Below are 16,921 nucleotides of genomic sequence, written 5' to 3'. Positions count from 1 at the left end.
ATGTTGGCTGGTTTAGTTTTTATACACATTATCTTTTAAGAAGCCCCACAAAAAAGAAATCTAGTGGATTAAGATCTGGTGACCTAGCCGGCCACTCAACGGTACCCCTGCGACCAATCCAACGGTTAGGAAACACTTCATCTAACAGATTGCGCACCCGCAAATAGTAATGGGGCGGTGCTCCATCTTGCTGAAACCATACTGCATTAACATTTTGCCCCAAGAAGAGCACGCACTGCTGGCAAAATGTTATTTGTCAACATATTGAAATAAATTTCGCCTGTTAGATTTCCATCTATCACAAACGGTCCTACAATGTTATTGTTTTATTATTCCAGCCCACATATTCACTTTCTGAGGCCTTTGTGTGTGGCCTTCTATCATCCAGTGTGGATTATGGTCGGCCCAGTAACGGCAATTATGCCTATTTAACTTGTCCATTAACAAAGAATGTAGCTTCATCTGAAAACAATATTCGAACTTAAAAAATTTTGAATTTCGTCACACTTTCTCATCATTATTTCGCAAAATTCAGTCCTTCGATCAAAATCATCCTCTGCAAGTTTCTTGGGTTAGGGTTACTTTAAAAGGGTATACTTGTTTTTGTGTAAAACATTCAACACTGAGGTATGGCTCATATCAAGATCTTCTGCAGCCACTCTGGCCGAGGTGGTGCTGGGATTTTCAACAAATGTTTTGGAGTACATCCAAAGATTTTTGTTCATTTGTTGCCGATTTAGGCCTGCCACTTTCTTTCGCGATCTTTGACTGTTCTAGTTTCTTCAACTCTTTATACTGTCTTAAAACACTATTGACTTACTAATTGGGGGTCTATCAAGAAAAGTGTCATTAAACAAATGCGCTGTTTCTTCATAGGGACGAACTAGATATCCATACCCACGCATCATAAGCAGCGTGATTCTCTCAAATTCACTGTGACATTGCTTTTAAAAACTAGTAGAATAAAAATGTAAACACTTAAGTAAAAAAATTTATAACTATCGCAGTACCTTCTAGTGAAGACTTTCAACTTTATCTTACGTGGACGAAATTATAACGTAGACTAAAAACCAAGCTGATATTAAAAATACAAAAACTGTGGAGTTTTGGCTGTGACAGTACTGTTTGTATTGCCTAAACCAGTTTATGTTTGCCTGAGATAAAAGGGCTGGAGGGACTGGACCTTGACCTCATGTTGATAAGGAGTTACGGTGGTGTTATTGAATACTCTCAGTTTCTTGAAGACAAGACAGGAAAAACCCCTATTTACTGTTATCCAATAAAATGTAGAGGTAAAAAAAATAATTTTTTGTTGGAAATTGTTTTTTTCAAATTTACATAACCGAAATAAAACATACTAATGAAAGTAAATTAGTTACGTCACAAGACAAAATTACTACTTTTGTTTGTCATGAAAATTCATACGGCTCGTACTCTGGATAGGGTCAACCTTTTTAAGTGCGGTTTGCGGTAATGAGTTTCTCTTTACTAGACCTTTAATTTGATACCAAACTCGGCCTATGCTTACATTTAAGATTTTTCGTCCGACTCCTCACGGGCCGTTCCCCCTGAAAAAGATAAAATGTCCCCACTGGTCCTCAAAAACTAGGTTCTTAATACAAGTGGTGATGTACAAAATTTAATTTGTATAAGTGAAGCCATACAAAATTAGTGAAAGCGTTTCCATACTTTTTTCCACCCTGTATATATATATATATATATATATATATAGATCACTTATTGTGCATACAGTTTAAAATACAATGTAAATACGAGTATATACAACTTTAGCAAAGATTCGACTGCAGTGAGACTAAAACAAACATTGCCCACTATTTCCCATAACCTTCACTATTACAACTTATGAATATGAAAATATAAAACTTAAGGTATTGCCGCACTAAATGTATGTAATATACATGTTTTGCAGTCTATGAATATATAGTATCTATCAGTCCGTAGTCACGACACTGATTTTCAATGGCAATCATAATATCAGGAAATCATGCGAACGAGTCATCACCATTTAAAGGTTTTTGTTACTAACGATAGATCACGTTAGCAGCATTACAAAATCAATTTAAACTAGGTACGTTCTCTTTTTGGAATGTTTATTTCAAAAATTTTTATTTTGTTGTCCAGGGAACAATGTTCTAGCGTAATATTCGTTATTCCTGTGTTATTTTGGTTCATTACGAACGACATTGAAATATATAATATGTACTTCTTTTATTTCTACACAGTTTAACCCATTATAGGAGCCTAGTGGTGCCATGTGGACACATAGTATATGTAGTATTTAATCCCAAATGTAATACCCTCATTTAATTAACTGGGCTGTTAATGGTTAAGAAATTAGCTAAAATTCACTAAACGAACTAAACTTTCTAACATTTTAAATGATAGAAACAAGATCCTACTTGATGTCTAGGATATTCTATCTACGGCCGTATCTTCACACTCTTCTCTCTTATGGGACAAATATAACACATCAGTCTCATAGGAGTCTACCAGAAGAGTGTCATAGGTAGCATCTCACAACTAGGCCTACTGCTAGGCGCTTTGATGTTTAACGCCGAGCTGTAGCATTCTTGGCTATAAGATTCTTAGTTATAAGATCTCACTGTGAAATTACATTCTTCGTTATGTGTTTCTTTATAGATTCTTTGCTGTAGGGCCCGAAAGGTGTCACGCAATAACGTTAGCTCCAGTAAGGCTGTTACAGTCTACATGTGTTCCGGATGATTTCTTTGTGCAAAGATAAAACTAAAAGCTATTTTGCTAACTAATCCAAATATTTATATATTTATAAATATTTTTTTACAAATTGAAAACATCTCAGTTTTAAGTTCAAATAAATATTACAAATAATTTATAATATCCCTCCCTTATGGGACTCAGTCACAAGATAATTACAGTCTAAATGTCTGGTATATTAAAAAAGTATCGTTTGGGTCTATGTTGGGAATTATTCAAGTTAAAACTTTTACAAAGCGAATGGCCGCCATCTGAAACGTTTTATTGTTTAATACTGGTTAACGAATTCACCCATTCTCTTTGTAGTACGTTTAATATAATCTCCCGGAATTTCAGTCTTGAAAGTGACTGCAATGAGCAGATTTCTATGGAATGTACCTAGAAATCTAGATATCATAATTAAAACTGAAGAAATCCCTGTTTACACGTATAAATTAAAATGGTAATTAAAAATGAAAATAAGTTAAAGAATGGTAGGCCTATTAAAGGTTTAGACGTTTACATGTATTCATTTACTGTATTAAATATTATATAAAAAAAATTCAAAAAAACATATAGCTCAAATGAACTTCTCGAGATTTAAAATACTGGTAATGACATTTTGATTGACTACACGATGCATCAGTCTTCTCTGTTCAATGTTGACGATAAAGGTTTGGCGCTTAGCATATTCTCTATAACACTAACCACGAATGGATTAAGAGCATTGCGCTGTCATAATCTTAGGTTTAGAAAGTAAAAGTTTCCAAATGTATAAGATTACACAATCAACATTGTGGTCAACACCGATTACCGCGGAACCGAGAGACACAAAGAATGATGTTGGGTGACACACCATACTCTGCTACTGTAACCGTTAATAACGTGTTACATGTCTTGGCTAACATAACTGCAGTATATAACATTAACACTGATTACCGCGGAACCGAGAGGACAAAGAATGATGTTGGGTGACACACCATACTCTGCTACTGCTACTACCGTAACCGTTAATAACGTGTTACATGTTTTGGCTAACATAACTGCAGTATATAACATTAACACTGATTACCGCGGAACCGAGAGACACAAAGAATGATGTTGGGTGACACACCATACTCTGCTACTGTAACCGTTAATAACGTGTTACATGTCTTGGCTAACATAACTGCAGTATATAACATTAACACTGATTACCGCGGAACCGAGAGGACACAAAGAATGATGTTGGGTGACACACCATACTCTGCTACTGTAACCGTTAATAACGTGTTACATGTTTTGGCTAACATAACTGTAGTATATAACATTAACACTGATTACCGCGGAACCGAGAGACACAAAGAATGATGTTGGGTGACACACCATACTCTGCTACTGTAACCGTTAATAACGTGTTACATGTTTTGGCTAACATAACTGTAGTATATAACATTAACACTGATTACCGCGGAACCGAGAGACACAAAGAATGATGTTGGGTGACACACCATACTCTGCTACTGTAACCGTTAAAAACGTGTTACACGTCTTGGCTAATATAACTATAGTATACAGCGTTAACACCTATTAATTCGTACACTGATTACAAGGTATATTCAAAGTAATTTGAAGGAGTAGACCTCTTCTAGTGTTGAGTCTCCCAGCATGATGGGAGGCCAACACTCGAAGTCCATTGGTCGCATGGCAAAATTCAGAAAATTGGATTTTGTTTTGAGGTCGAGTCTGTGGAAGTGTTGGACACAGTTGTTGAGGTCAACAAAAGCTTTTTGTTCCAAAGCTTCTTTCGATTTTTCGTTGAAACAGAGTCGTGTCATCGGCTTACTGTATGAGATTTCTGTACAGAAGTGACGACTCAATGTCAATTGATATAGACCAGGAAAAGAACTGAACTGAGGATGGAGCCTTGCGGAAATCCATAGCTCAAATCCACTGGACTTGAAAGGTAATTTGCAATTTGGGCACCATGTGTTATGTTGCTTAGAACACAATTATCTAATTAACGACAGAGGCACACCTCGTATTTTTGATCGGGAGGTGCGTAATATTTTTTTTTCCAACTTTTCCTCAAGTACAGGTGCCAGTACCATTGATTCTACTGGGCTCTCTCTTCGCGTAAGTAACTTGGGGCTCTGATGGGAGCCCATGAGTTGATTCTATTCAACTCATGGGCGATCGCAGCTTCATCCTGCACCAAGTTATCTCCAATTTTGACTTTGCTCTGTTTATGAGCTTTGTTTTTACTGTAAATAATGTCCCAAACGGTTTTGGAAACATTTTCGAAAAACATAATTCTTTGAGAAATCACATGATTTCGCAGTTTTCGGAATTTTTTGTAGTTTCTAATATAAATTTGGAAATCTTTAGTTGGATTTTATCAATAAATTTCTGCAAGGAAATTTTATGTTATCTTTTGAAACCAGTCTATTCCTGTCTTTGGTCTGTGGGTACACCGCAGACCACACACTGCATTCCTAGTGTAACATCTGGTAGCGAACGTGCTACACGTCCACAAAAACTCTATACAATGTTTTTGTCTATACTGGAATAAAATTACTCTATTTTGTAAACATTTTTAAACACAAGGAAAGAAGTAATTTTCAAGACTCTGTTTTAATTTCTTATGAAATATAAAATACCTTGTACTACTAATAAGAAACAGTGGTTGGCGAGTAAGAAATACAGTACTATGTATTTTGCTAATATAAATACAGTAAATTAGATGTTTACCAACACGTGAGCATGTACAATTTGTCAAGAGAGAAACATGTATTTTCTAAACCTAAGTATCAAACGGACATTGTCTGGCCTTTAGATTTGTTAATGATCATCGCGAATGAATCGAACAGGAATTGAAGCCTTTTGAATGATATTGTGGTATCTGGTTATCCGCGGCTTCGCCTGCAATTTAGTAGGCTTTGCACTTGTATAAGCACTTCGGTTCGAGTGAATCATGTTTCTGTCGCCAATGTTGAGTTTGTCTTGTTATCACGATTAGGAAAATCTGTTAAAAATAGTTGATATTGCCTGGTTTCCCGATTAAGAAAACATATATTATACACAGGACAGAGAAGCCTACTTCTGTCAAAAGACAACTAAGATGGGTTTTATAACAGACTTCAAGAATATAGTAAAAGTTAGATAGTTACTTCATACAAACGTTTCAGTACTAACCTAGCACTGCATACTTAATATTTGCTAAAATATACAGTTTAAAGTATACGAGTGATTTATTAAAATTGTTAATGTTCTTATCTGGATATTTTCTTAGTATATGCTACACCAACGGTTGCAGAAAACGTTGATATAAGAAGTGATCATGCTTACTTTATAAAAATTTTCGTTAAATTAATTAAACATATAGTTGTACTGTCATAAAACTGTGTTTACACAGAAAAGTTCATTACATTTAACAGGCTCTAGAAGTGAATTCAACCCTTTATCTATAAAAAACCTTAAATTCTCAATAACAATTTTTCTTTATTAAACAAGATAAAAACTATAAAATCTTTATAATTCAAACAGTTACCCACTTGCAATACTAAATGTGATAATAGCTTTTAAGCTTTATTATAATCCTTAGACAACTATTCGAACTACCCCTTAATAGTTCAATACATTTTAAATATTAAGTTTTGTTACAAATAGAAGCACTCTTAATGATTTATTTTCTGTGGTTGCTGCAGCAGATTATGACTGTTTCTGATTGCGTGCAATTTCTCGGATGAAAATTACCAGTTTTCCTGAAATAGCGGAAACAGTACGTTGTTAATTGTTGCGTGATGATAGCCTGAGCGGCCCCAGTTAGATGTCATGGAGTTTAAATGACATGGAGGTAAAAGTGGGCCCCTCGAGGAGACCCCTTGAACAAGTTCAAATTCCCGAAGGAGAAAATATAGTCAGCATGAAAGTAACAGCTGTATTGTTTGCCACATACTAAGGTATAAAGGAAGTGAAGTACCCTGGTTTAGTTCGGGCTATTGTTTCATATATCATGAAATTACAACTGAACACTTGAACGCAAACAATAGAAGCGATAAGAAATAGAAGTGGAGATAGAACAAACTTCGTACACAAATGACGCTTGTCACTAATATAATTAACTTAAACAACAAAATACTTCAAAATTTTCAATTCCGAAACTTAAAACTAATAATAAAATTATTGATGATCCATTAAAAGTAGCAATTGCGTCTAATGATTTCTTTTCAAATGTTGCTGGTCCAGACAGTTTTTTGAATCAGAATATCCCCTGTGGGAGGTTATTGACTAGATCGGCCCCATCCATGTTCCTTCTTCCTGTGAGTGAGGTAGAGGTGGCCCGTGTCATGCAGGAGCTCAAACCAAAGACGTCTTGTGACATTAATGGAATGTCTGTGTGGTTAATCAAAAAGTGACTCAAGCATATTTTGACACCACTCACAAAATTAATCAACCTATCATTTACAGGGTGTTTTTCCATCTGCACTGAAGATATCCACTGTGATTCCAATTTACAAAAAAGACGATCCTTGCACCTCAAGCAACTATCGCCCAATTTCCATCCTCCCAGTTCTTAGCAAAGTTTTTGAAAAAGCTTTCCTCAATCAGCTTAAACAATTCCTTGACCGTTTAGAAATTCTTTGTCCTTAACAGTTCGGGTATAGGAAAAACAAATCGACCATCGATGCCTTAACTGAACTTATTCATAATGTTGTCGATGGCCTGGAGAGAAGAGAACGTGTGATGAGCATATTTCATGACTTCTCCAAAGCTTAAAACTGTGTGCATCACACGACACTGATGCACTATGAATATGTTTATAGTTATGGACTAGTGGTATTAGGGGTTTGCCGTACGATTGGCTCTCGTCGTATCTTAAAGATAGAGAACAATGTGTACGAATTGTGAATGCTCTGTCTAACAGGGTCAAGATGCCCTATGGTGTCCCTAAGGGATCATTATTGGGGTCAGTTCTCTTCCTTATTTATGTCAACAAGTTGAATACATTAATCCAGAATGGAAAGTTGATTCAATATGCTGATGACACGACTTTCTGTATAAAATGGAAATCTAAAAATTATCTTGAAGTGAAATCATTTATCGATTTAAAATCATGCATCGAATATTTCTCAAGACTCAATTTGAAAACAAACAGCTCAAAATCAAACGCAATACATTTTTGCCTTCGGCATCGACAAGAACAAGAGTATCGTCCCGCGGCAATGATGGACTATGTACTCTTGGAAGAGGCCGAATCCTTTAAGTTCCTTGGAATGTACCTTGACCGAGGGCTGACATGGGACTTTCACATTGACAGCATCTGCTCCAAGGTTGCTTCTGGCATTTATTTTTTGCGTAACTTTGCAAAGTTCTGCTCTATTGATGTATTAAAAAAGGGCTACTTGGGCCTAATACATCCATATTTGTCTTACGGTTTGAGACTGTAGGGCAGCTGTTCTAAATAAAAATTCAAAACAGAATTTAGAGCTCAAAAGAAAGCTGTCAGAATTATTTACAAATTGAATTTCAGAGAGTTGTGCAAAGATGCCTTCAGAAAGCTTGTATTGTTAACTTTACCCTGTCTCTATATTCTCGACGTCGTGCTATACTGTCGAGTCAAATGGAGTTGGTTCAAGGCAGTGACGTCCACCAATACAAGACGAGATGCAGGGACAACTTTCGGATTGTACAACATAGAACGACGGCATTTGAACACTTGCCGGTGTTGGTGTGAAACTGATAAACAAGCTGCCTGAAGGAATTAAACATCTCAGTGATTGTAAACGATTCAAATCTCGATTAAAACACCTCCTGGTGTCAAAGGCGTTTTACTCCGTTGAAGAGTTCATGTTAGGTTACTGGGATGAAAGCAAGATTGAAAACAAGAATAAAATACAAACCACAATTCTTTTGTACAATTGAATAGCTATAACTGCAATAGGATTACTTCAAATGTATATAATGATGCATGTACCTGACGCATGCATACAATCTTGTAATTTTTGACGCAATAAAGATTATTATTATTAATTGAAAGATGAGAGATGGGAGTATATAGAATGATTACAACGGTGAACAAAAACGAACACATTAGAAAAACTTAAAGCTCTTGAGATAATTTCGTATGTGTAGATATTTTTGGTAGGATATTTTAAAATTAATTCGTAAGTAACAGAACTGTGTGATACATTTTCTTAGACATTTAAAATTGTAATGGGAAGTCTTGAAATCAGATACGCAAAAGCATTTTTCACAACATGTACATCAAAGGTAACTGGATGGAATGATATTTTTCATACATCATTCATAATACAATTCATTAAACAAGAATACTGTCCTCACTAGCATTCATTTCCTTAAAGAGCTTATTTTTAAAAGACAATATTTTTTAATCGTACATCATATTTTTATGTCATAATCTTAATTTAACTGAATTAAATTAACCTAAGTTATTACAGTCAAAATTTTAATATTTTCTTAACGGGGTTTGTATGGTTTATATACTATTATTTTAAATACCAGCCCCAGATATTTAATTAAGACTTGTTCGTTAATAAAAATACATTTGTTTTTGTATATCCTGTTTCTTTTCTATGTAAGAAACATTTGTTACAGATAAGACATTGTTAGGATCTGCTCAGGAAATAATATACAGTGTACTCGTATACCTGCAATCTGAACTACATTTAAAACAAAAATACATATTGCAAGTTTACAAAAAGGATTTCTTTAAACTTTAAAGCCGATTTCAATAAGAATTTAACAGATACGCAATGATTGTAGCCTATATCGTGTTGTATTCGCCACAGGACCTATGATTTATTAATTTGGGGTAGACTTTTTTTAATATAATGGAAACTAAAACATAAAATGCGTATTAAAAAGCAGTGATATTTACTATACGGTATATTTTTAGTTCAAATAGCCTTATCTGATCCTAAAGTGAACATTTTATGAATGGCTTTATTTGAGGATACAATTAAAAATCATAATACTAATCATAATATATATATATATATATATATATATATATATATATATATATATATATATATATATATATATGTATGTATCAGATATTAGTGGAAAATATGCTAGCAAACTGAAATGCTGGAAAATTATGGCGAGACAAGGAGAAAATCATAATAAATACATTTCTTAATTTTTAAAAACCCTTCTAATAATCTTGCATTTTAGTTCTGTGAGGCCTTTCGTTTTCAAAAGAAAAGAATCGTAAGACCCACATAACTGAAATAAAAGTGGTTAAACAATTTAGTACTTTAATAAAAACACATTTCGTGAAAAATATAACGAGATAAAATTTTAAAGACCAGGAAGTATGCCTAATGTATGTGTAAAGATTAATATTTAAGTAGATTAAAGACAGTAACGGTGAATTTTGGAAAGGCCCAGGTTCATTATTTACTAAATCATTTTGGGTCTTCTTTATAAAAATCGTTTTGTAAGCATCCAAGGATTTTTGGATTTATTTTCATAGTTTTACTTGTGAAAAACAGTATCCAGTTTGAAGTTCGTGTTTTGCCATGGCCGATCTCTCTTCTTGTTGATATTTTAGACATGCTCTATGTTCCTTAACTCTCTTTATCTTCCTTCTTGTTTGGCAATGTATTTTATTTGTTTTCACGTATTAAGTAATATATTCCAATAAGAAGCTGGTACAATATATAAATACATTTGTAAACAGACTGCGGTCAATCATGTGACATTTTGAGTCTGGGCGCCATTGAAGACTATCAATAAGTAGGCTGGCAGATTTTCTATTCTGATTGCTTGGAGGCTGCAAAGATTGCCGTTCTGTCTGTCTGCCCGAAGGACACCTCGAGTTAGAAGTAAGCTGAAGCCTGTTACGCGACACGTGATGTTTACTCCTACCTATCTCGTTATATTTTATATCCACACATTTGTATTTTTGTTTTGAGAACACCAGGATGTTAACTCCTCTTCAATGTTACGGTACGGTAACTAAACGGTGGTTATTATAGTCGTGTCGCAATAGCCTCTTTAATAACTGAACGGGTACAACAGAGAAGTAATTACTAATTGACGCAGACAATGGTTTAGCTTAGCTTCTAATAGCACTGAGGCTGCACCTGAGTTCATTACCGAGTCAGTTGCTTGGAACTTCCCTCAATTTTCGTCAGGAATACCCACCATAAAGGTCAGAGTTATCTTTCTTTAATAACTCCTAACTCAAGTCGATAAAACTCTTCTGTACTTTAATTAATTTTAACTCATTGCCATCTTTTAATTTTAGGTACAGTTTAGTATACAAAACCAACCTATTGCGATTGTCCTCATGTTAGCGCTTACCGAACACTTCTGCGTACAAGGCCACTGGTACAAAATTTGATCTGTAAATATCTCGGCTAAGTTTGTTGGTCTAATTGGTACGTCATTTAAACTTGTAATGTTTCACTCCTACGTCATTTATGAAATTAGAGCAAAAATTAATAGTATTCTGGAATGCTTTGAGCATTTCTCAAACTACGTGTTCAAAACAATTTCTTTCTGTATCGAACGGTTTTTGAAATATCGATTACGTTTATATTCCATACAAATTGTCTACCTACTGGGGAAAGAAATTATGAAACAAGAGCAACTTGGCACAAAACTTTATCTTATAAATATTTATCTTATAAATATCTCATCTAAGTTCGTTGGCCAGCTTGGTAACCATTTAGTTCCAATGTGGTGGCCTTTAAAATAAAAAAAATCACAATTCCTTAATTTATGGACTTGGAAAAACGGATAAGGTGTTTTAGAACACACCATTTTTTATAAACTTTGGCTAAAAACATTTTATTGTATATCAAACGGTTTTAGAGATACCAAGTACATTTAAATCCCATAAAAAATAAATTGTACATTATTATTATTATATTAATTCAGTTGTCACAAAATGTATCTACTCTTCCGACTGATCAGGAAGGACTATTGTATCTGTATGTGACATTTGCCAATTTTTTTGTCTAATCCGAAAATTAGCCGGTTTCAATAACCGATGAAATTTATTTGGACGAATTCACTCAAAGAAGGGTTGCGCAAGGTTCCTAGAAAGCCGCAATGCTTGACTGTCTAACAGACACCACACACTTCGTGAATTACAAAATCAGATCCAAATGACCAGCCACAGTATTGTAGCTGAACAATCATCTAGTTCTCGGATGTTATCTCATTAGAAAATCAGGAGGTAAGATTCGAGATACGGGTCAAAAATAGTCTGAAAATGATATTCTAGACAAAGAAGTTTTCTGATAAGACTGTCGGTTTAATTGGGTCAATAACGCATAATTTAGAAGAGAATGCTGAGTTTTGATAAGACTAGTTATATTTTATCACAAGTGTTTGCGTACAAAAAGCTTAACGCTGCAGTAATATTGATTTTCCTTAGTCTGATCGTTCTCTTAATGGAAAAGACATTTTTCATAATTTCACAATTAATTTATTTAAAAAGCGCTTTCGCCGGTTAAGGCATCATCAGATAGATATTGTTTACAGAAAAAAACATATGTGTAAAATAGAAAAAAACAATATCTAACTGATGATGCCTTAACCGGCGAAAGCGTTTTTTAAATAAATTAAATGAAATTAATTATGAAAAATGTCTTTTCCATTAAAACCTTCTCACTTCCATCAAGAATATCAAGAATACAAAGCAGAAAACTGATCGTTCTCGTTGTTTTGCTTTTCCTACAACAATAATATTCAACGAACTCGTATTCTAGGAATCATTGATGTCGTAATTGCTTTCAATTAATTGATAAAATGGAATATATCAGATTAACTTAGGTATTTCCCAAACAGTAGAGCATGGCTTGTCAGGGGCTTACTACCGGAGTGTTTCAACAATATTGTTTTGGGATATTTGGGATATGTCAAAACGCCTACTAATAAAATTGGGATTCGAGGAACCAGCGTTGGACGGTTAAATGAAGTGAAATCACGTTATACATAAAATAAAATATCTTGATGGGAGAACAATTTATTCTTTTAACTTTTCCACCTAAAAAAGTAGCAGTTTTTGTTCGTCGAAATTAAGTATCAGTTTTCCATATAAAGTATAAAATGGTTATGACTTATCGTCTCAGCAAGAGATTTTGTTTAAAATAGAACGCGCTGAATAATTATATTTACAATGTTTAGTTAGCTTCCAACCCTCTGTTTATAAAGGAAGAGTAGGCCTAGGCTTACGCTACACCATATGTCGCGTAACAGGCTTCGCTACGGTTGCATGCAAAATTTCAGGCCTATAGCTCATTTCATTTTCAAGGTGTCCTGCGGTTAGATATACATCATACCATATTTTACACCCTTTTGACATAAAAAAGAGATCGTGTCAGCCTACTAAGTGACAGGCTTAAATTACGCTCGGCAAAATTCTTTGATTGGAGATAAACAATTATAGAATTCTCTCTTGTCTATGTATAAATGAAGTTTCATTTAAAATGTAAAGTCTACAGATGAAATATTCCTCGAGATATCTTGCCATATGATACGAGTACATTTAAATCTTTGTTTATTACGCTAGGTTCCAAAGAACTGTTTAAACACAAAAGTTCCGGTGAGGTAGGGTGGGTATTATAACGCAAGGGTGCACTGAAATCAGATCGTTGCTAACTGGGGGTCAACGTCTTGTTTGGGAGTGCCGATAGCCGAGCGGTCTAGACGTTGGACTTTGAGTCCGAGTTAGAGAGATAGAGCGGGTTCGAATCCTGTCTGTGACCGTTGCACTTTTTTCATTACCAACGACCTTGTACTGTACCGACTCTCTCTCTTATTCTGCTTGATAAGATCGTCGCACAGGCCAGTGGCCCATGAGGACGGGCAGAGTAAGGCTTAAAAGGGGATCGGCTTCTCCTTTTTTAAAAAAAAAAAAAAAACTTAACTCTCAATTTCACTCTTATTACTATTTTTAAATTTTTATTGTATGAAACTCTACAAGTGCTTTAATATGTCACATGTTAAAATCTCTCATGAGTGTACTGAGTTTGTTTACAAATTGATTTATTCTGCTGTTAACTCATAATCATGGTTATTCACAGTGTAAAGTATTCTCTAAAGTTCAGCCAAACCCCAAGGAGTGGCGTCCACCATAATCGAACTCAGTGTTATACAAAAACGAAGCTTCATGCAAAATCTCAAGTCAGTTCGGTTTCGAAATCTTGCAGACACGGACAGACAAACATAAATATGAAATGTTTCCAGTCCCACGAGTGAACGTTGGAGTGAACGTTGGCTTCGTAAGCTAATTAAAAGTATAAACTTGTTGCCATCATCGATTCATGGTTTACATCTAGCGTTTGTGAACTATAATATTCCCTTATGGTTTGCATAATATCTTGTTTAAATGGTACAGCATGTATGTATTGAAATGATTTTCAGCCTTTTTGGCACTATATATAGTCATTGCATAACACAACTTCGTGTTAAAATTAAAACTTAAAATGAACGTGTTAAAATGAAAAAAAAACTATACAGTTAACAAAAACTTCAAATACATTTTGAAGCATATAGTCCTTATAATTAGATTTTTAACTGTTACCGGAAGTAAGGATGACCATGTATGAAGTTTTACATCTTAAAGTCGGACTAAAAGCAGTTTATCTAAACACAAAAGTTTAGCATTTATACACAAATTTGAAACTTATATGAGTTGCAAATAAAATTGTTTTGATGTGTGGAGAGGACATATCAAAGATGTTATTTTTTATTTTAGAAATCTTCAAACTTTTAATATAAATTAAAAAATTCATATAAATAAATAATTATGATTAATGTATACCCTAATAATATGATTATATTACACCATTTTCATATTAATTTTAGTTAATTTTAAAAATAGGTAGCTATCTAGGTGCATTGAAAGTATCTTTCAGCAAGACTGAAAACTCTTCATCTTTACAGTGTGATATTAATTGTTAGGCTAAATTAAGACTAAAAATTATTTTGAGTTTATGTCTAGTTCAAATTCCTCTTAGTGCAGTTTCTGGAATCTGACGTTGTCACAGTCTTGACTCCTGGAATCAGAAATCATGTCTGTCAAACAACCATGACTCCAGATTCCATGAGTCTTAAAATTCTCATTTAATGAACCCTTCCTGCCATTGCTACGTTACATTAAGATTGACTGGGCGTAGCACATGAATTACCCAACTCATCAGTTGATTCCACATATGAACCATGTTGAATCTTGAAATGAACAAGATTATTCTTTAATTTTTTTTAACATTTTGGCTTTCAAGTACAATGAGCACACCATTGAATAAATGCCCCACGACATGGTGAACATAGCATTTCAAGGAAGCAGGGGTGTATCCAAGGGAGATAAGGGGGGCCAGTTCGTATTGGAATGTATCTATATTGAAGAATTACGAGTTTTTACCATTGTACAAATGTGTGATTCAGTTTATTGTAACCCTTTTGGTGTATAGTATGTTTTTGTAATAATTAAAATAAACAACATTCAAAATTTATACTATATACAGGCAATATACCATAAACAATAACGATTATGCAGGTCTATAGTGTTATAATACCCCACCCTGCCTAAATGAGATTATCAATACAACCCTGAAAGAAGAGTCTCACAAGGACAATGAATCTCTCTGTCTCTCTCTCTTTGGTTATTGTTATCAGATTATAATTTATTATCAACCCATACATTGTGCTTAATCTCATTCATCACTTGTCCTTGATGAGTGGTCAAAACTAAATTTGCTATGATGGTATCAAGGTATTAACTAATGGAAATTTAAACTATAAAATGTATGGAGCATGTATTACTATTAGAAATGTACATGGTTATGCAGTAAAGAATATTAAAATTGTACTAAAATATTACTGTCTTTTGTCAAAAGTTTTCTATTTTTAGTAATACATATTTAGAGTTGGCAATATTGTACTTATATTTCGACCACTTTTTTCTGTGTGTTTAGGGGCATCGTGCACAGCCCTGGATAACAGGATAGGTGACGAGAAAGAAGCTCTTCAAACAAGATTTAATTTTTTCGATGCTGATCTTTTAAAGGTTAGTGAGAACACTTTTGTGGTAATAAATAATGGACATGATTATTATTTACCCACAGCCCGGTGCTGTGGGAGAAAGACCACAGTCCCGACTAATAATGTATAAGTTGTTTTGACAGATGAGAATTGATGAGAAACATAGCATAATATAAATGAGAATTTTAAAACCTGGTTTTTATTTAATGTAATCACTTAAATACATGAAAACATTGCAATTACTATACCAATACTCATTTACGTTTCATAGGAACACAAAATAAAATGAATTGTTTTGTATCAACGAATGGGAGAGACCGTAGTTTCACTGTTTTCAAAACACGCTTTACTAATAACCTATTGAGTGTGAATAACCTTGCGAGTGCCTTTGAAGACAAGGCCTTTGCTCAGGCCACCTTGTGCGACCTGAGCAGGGCTTTTGACTGTGTGGACCACAACAAACTAGGCCTTAAACTAAATTATTATGGTGTGACAGGAACTCCCTCTAAGTTTTTTCAGTCATACCTATCAAACCGAAGGCAAAAAGTATGTGTTGATGGAAACTGGTCAGATGAGGCTAAAGTTTCTACTGGAGTGCCCCAAGGATCGGTTTTGGGCCCTCTGTTGTTCTTATTACAAATAAATGATTTACCAAAAAATATCAAGGCTAAATCTTTATTATATGCAGATGACACAACTTTTATCAACATAAACTATAATTTCGATGAATTACAAGATCTTGTTAGAGAGACTGTACAAGAGGCCTCATCGTGGTTTAGGTCCAATGGATTAGTGCTCAATGAAGCCAAGACTCAGAATATTATATTCAGCTTAAAACAAACACCATCAGATGATACAATAAATGCTTTTTTTACTACTGTAAAATTTTTAGGTATCTATATCAATAGTACTTTGACTTGAAATTCCCATATTGAGTACATATCCAAAAGGTTGTCTAGGGTAATTTTTCTACTCAGGCGATTATTGTCGTGTGTGCCTGAAAACTATGTAAAATCAGCTTATTATGCATTTTTTCAATCAGTTTTAAGATATGGTTTAATAATCTGGGGAAACAGCAGTAAGATTGAAGACATTCTAATTCTGCAAAAGAAAGCTGTGCGAGTGATAGCAAAGGCCCATTCTCTAGACCACTGCATTCACTGCAAGCCTCTGTTCATTG

At 34.3% G+C, this 16,921-nt stretch overlaps 2 protein-coding genes across 5 annotated transcripts in view; one reads left to right on the top strand and one right to left on the bottom strand.

The window, feature by feature from the left end:
* Positions 1–16,921, bottom strand: part of LOC124360327 (constitutive coactivator of peroxisome proliferator-activated receptor gamma-like) — a 124,828-nt gene that overhangs the window by 47,017 nt on the left and 60,890 nt on the right. The window lies entirely within an intron of this gene.
* LOC124360326 overlaps positions 1–16,921 on the top strand; it is an 87,655-nt gene that overhangs the window by 37,296 nt on the left and 33,438 nt on the right. For all 3 annotated transcript variants that reach the window (XM_046813852.1, XM_046813853.1, XM_046813854.1), the window contains exon 9: positions 15,675–15,766. In XM_046813852.1, coding sequence (XP_046669808.1) covers positions 15,675–15,766 — 92 coding nt within the window. The remainder of the gene's footprint in view (positions 1–15,674; positions 15,767–16,921) is intronic.

This window comes from Homalodisca vitripennis, chromosome 4 (genome assembly GCF_021130785.1).
Source record: "Homalodisca vitripennis isolate AUS2020 chromosome 4, UT_GWSS_2.1, whole genome shotgun sequence".
Classification (NCBI taxonomy): domain Eukaryota; kingdom Metazoa; phylum Arthropoda; class Insecta; order Hemiptera; family Cicadellidae; genus Homalodisca; species Homalodisca vitripennis.
The sequence above is the reverse complement of the archived record's forward strand: the minus strand, read 5'-3'. Positions and strand labels throughout refer to the sequence as shown.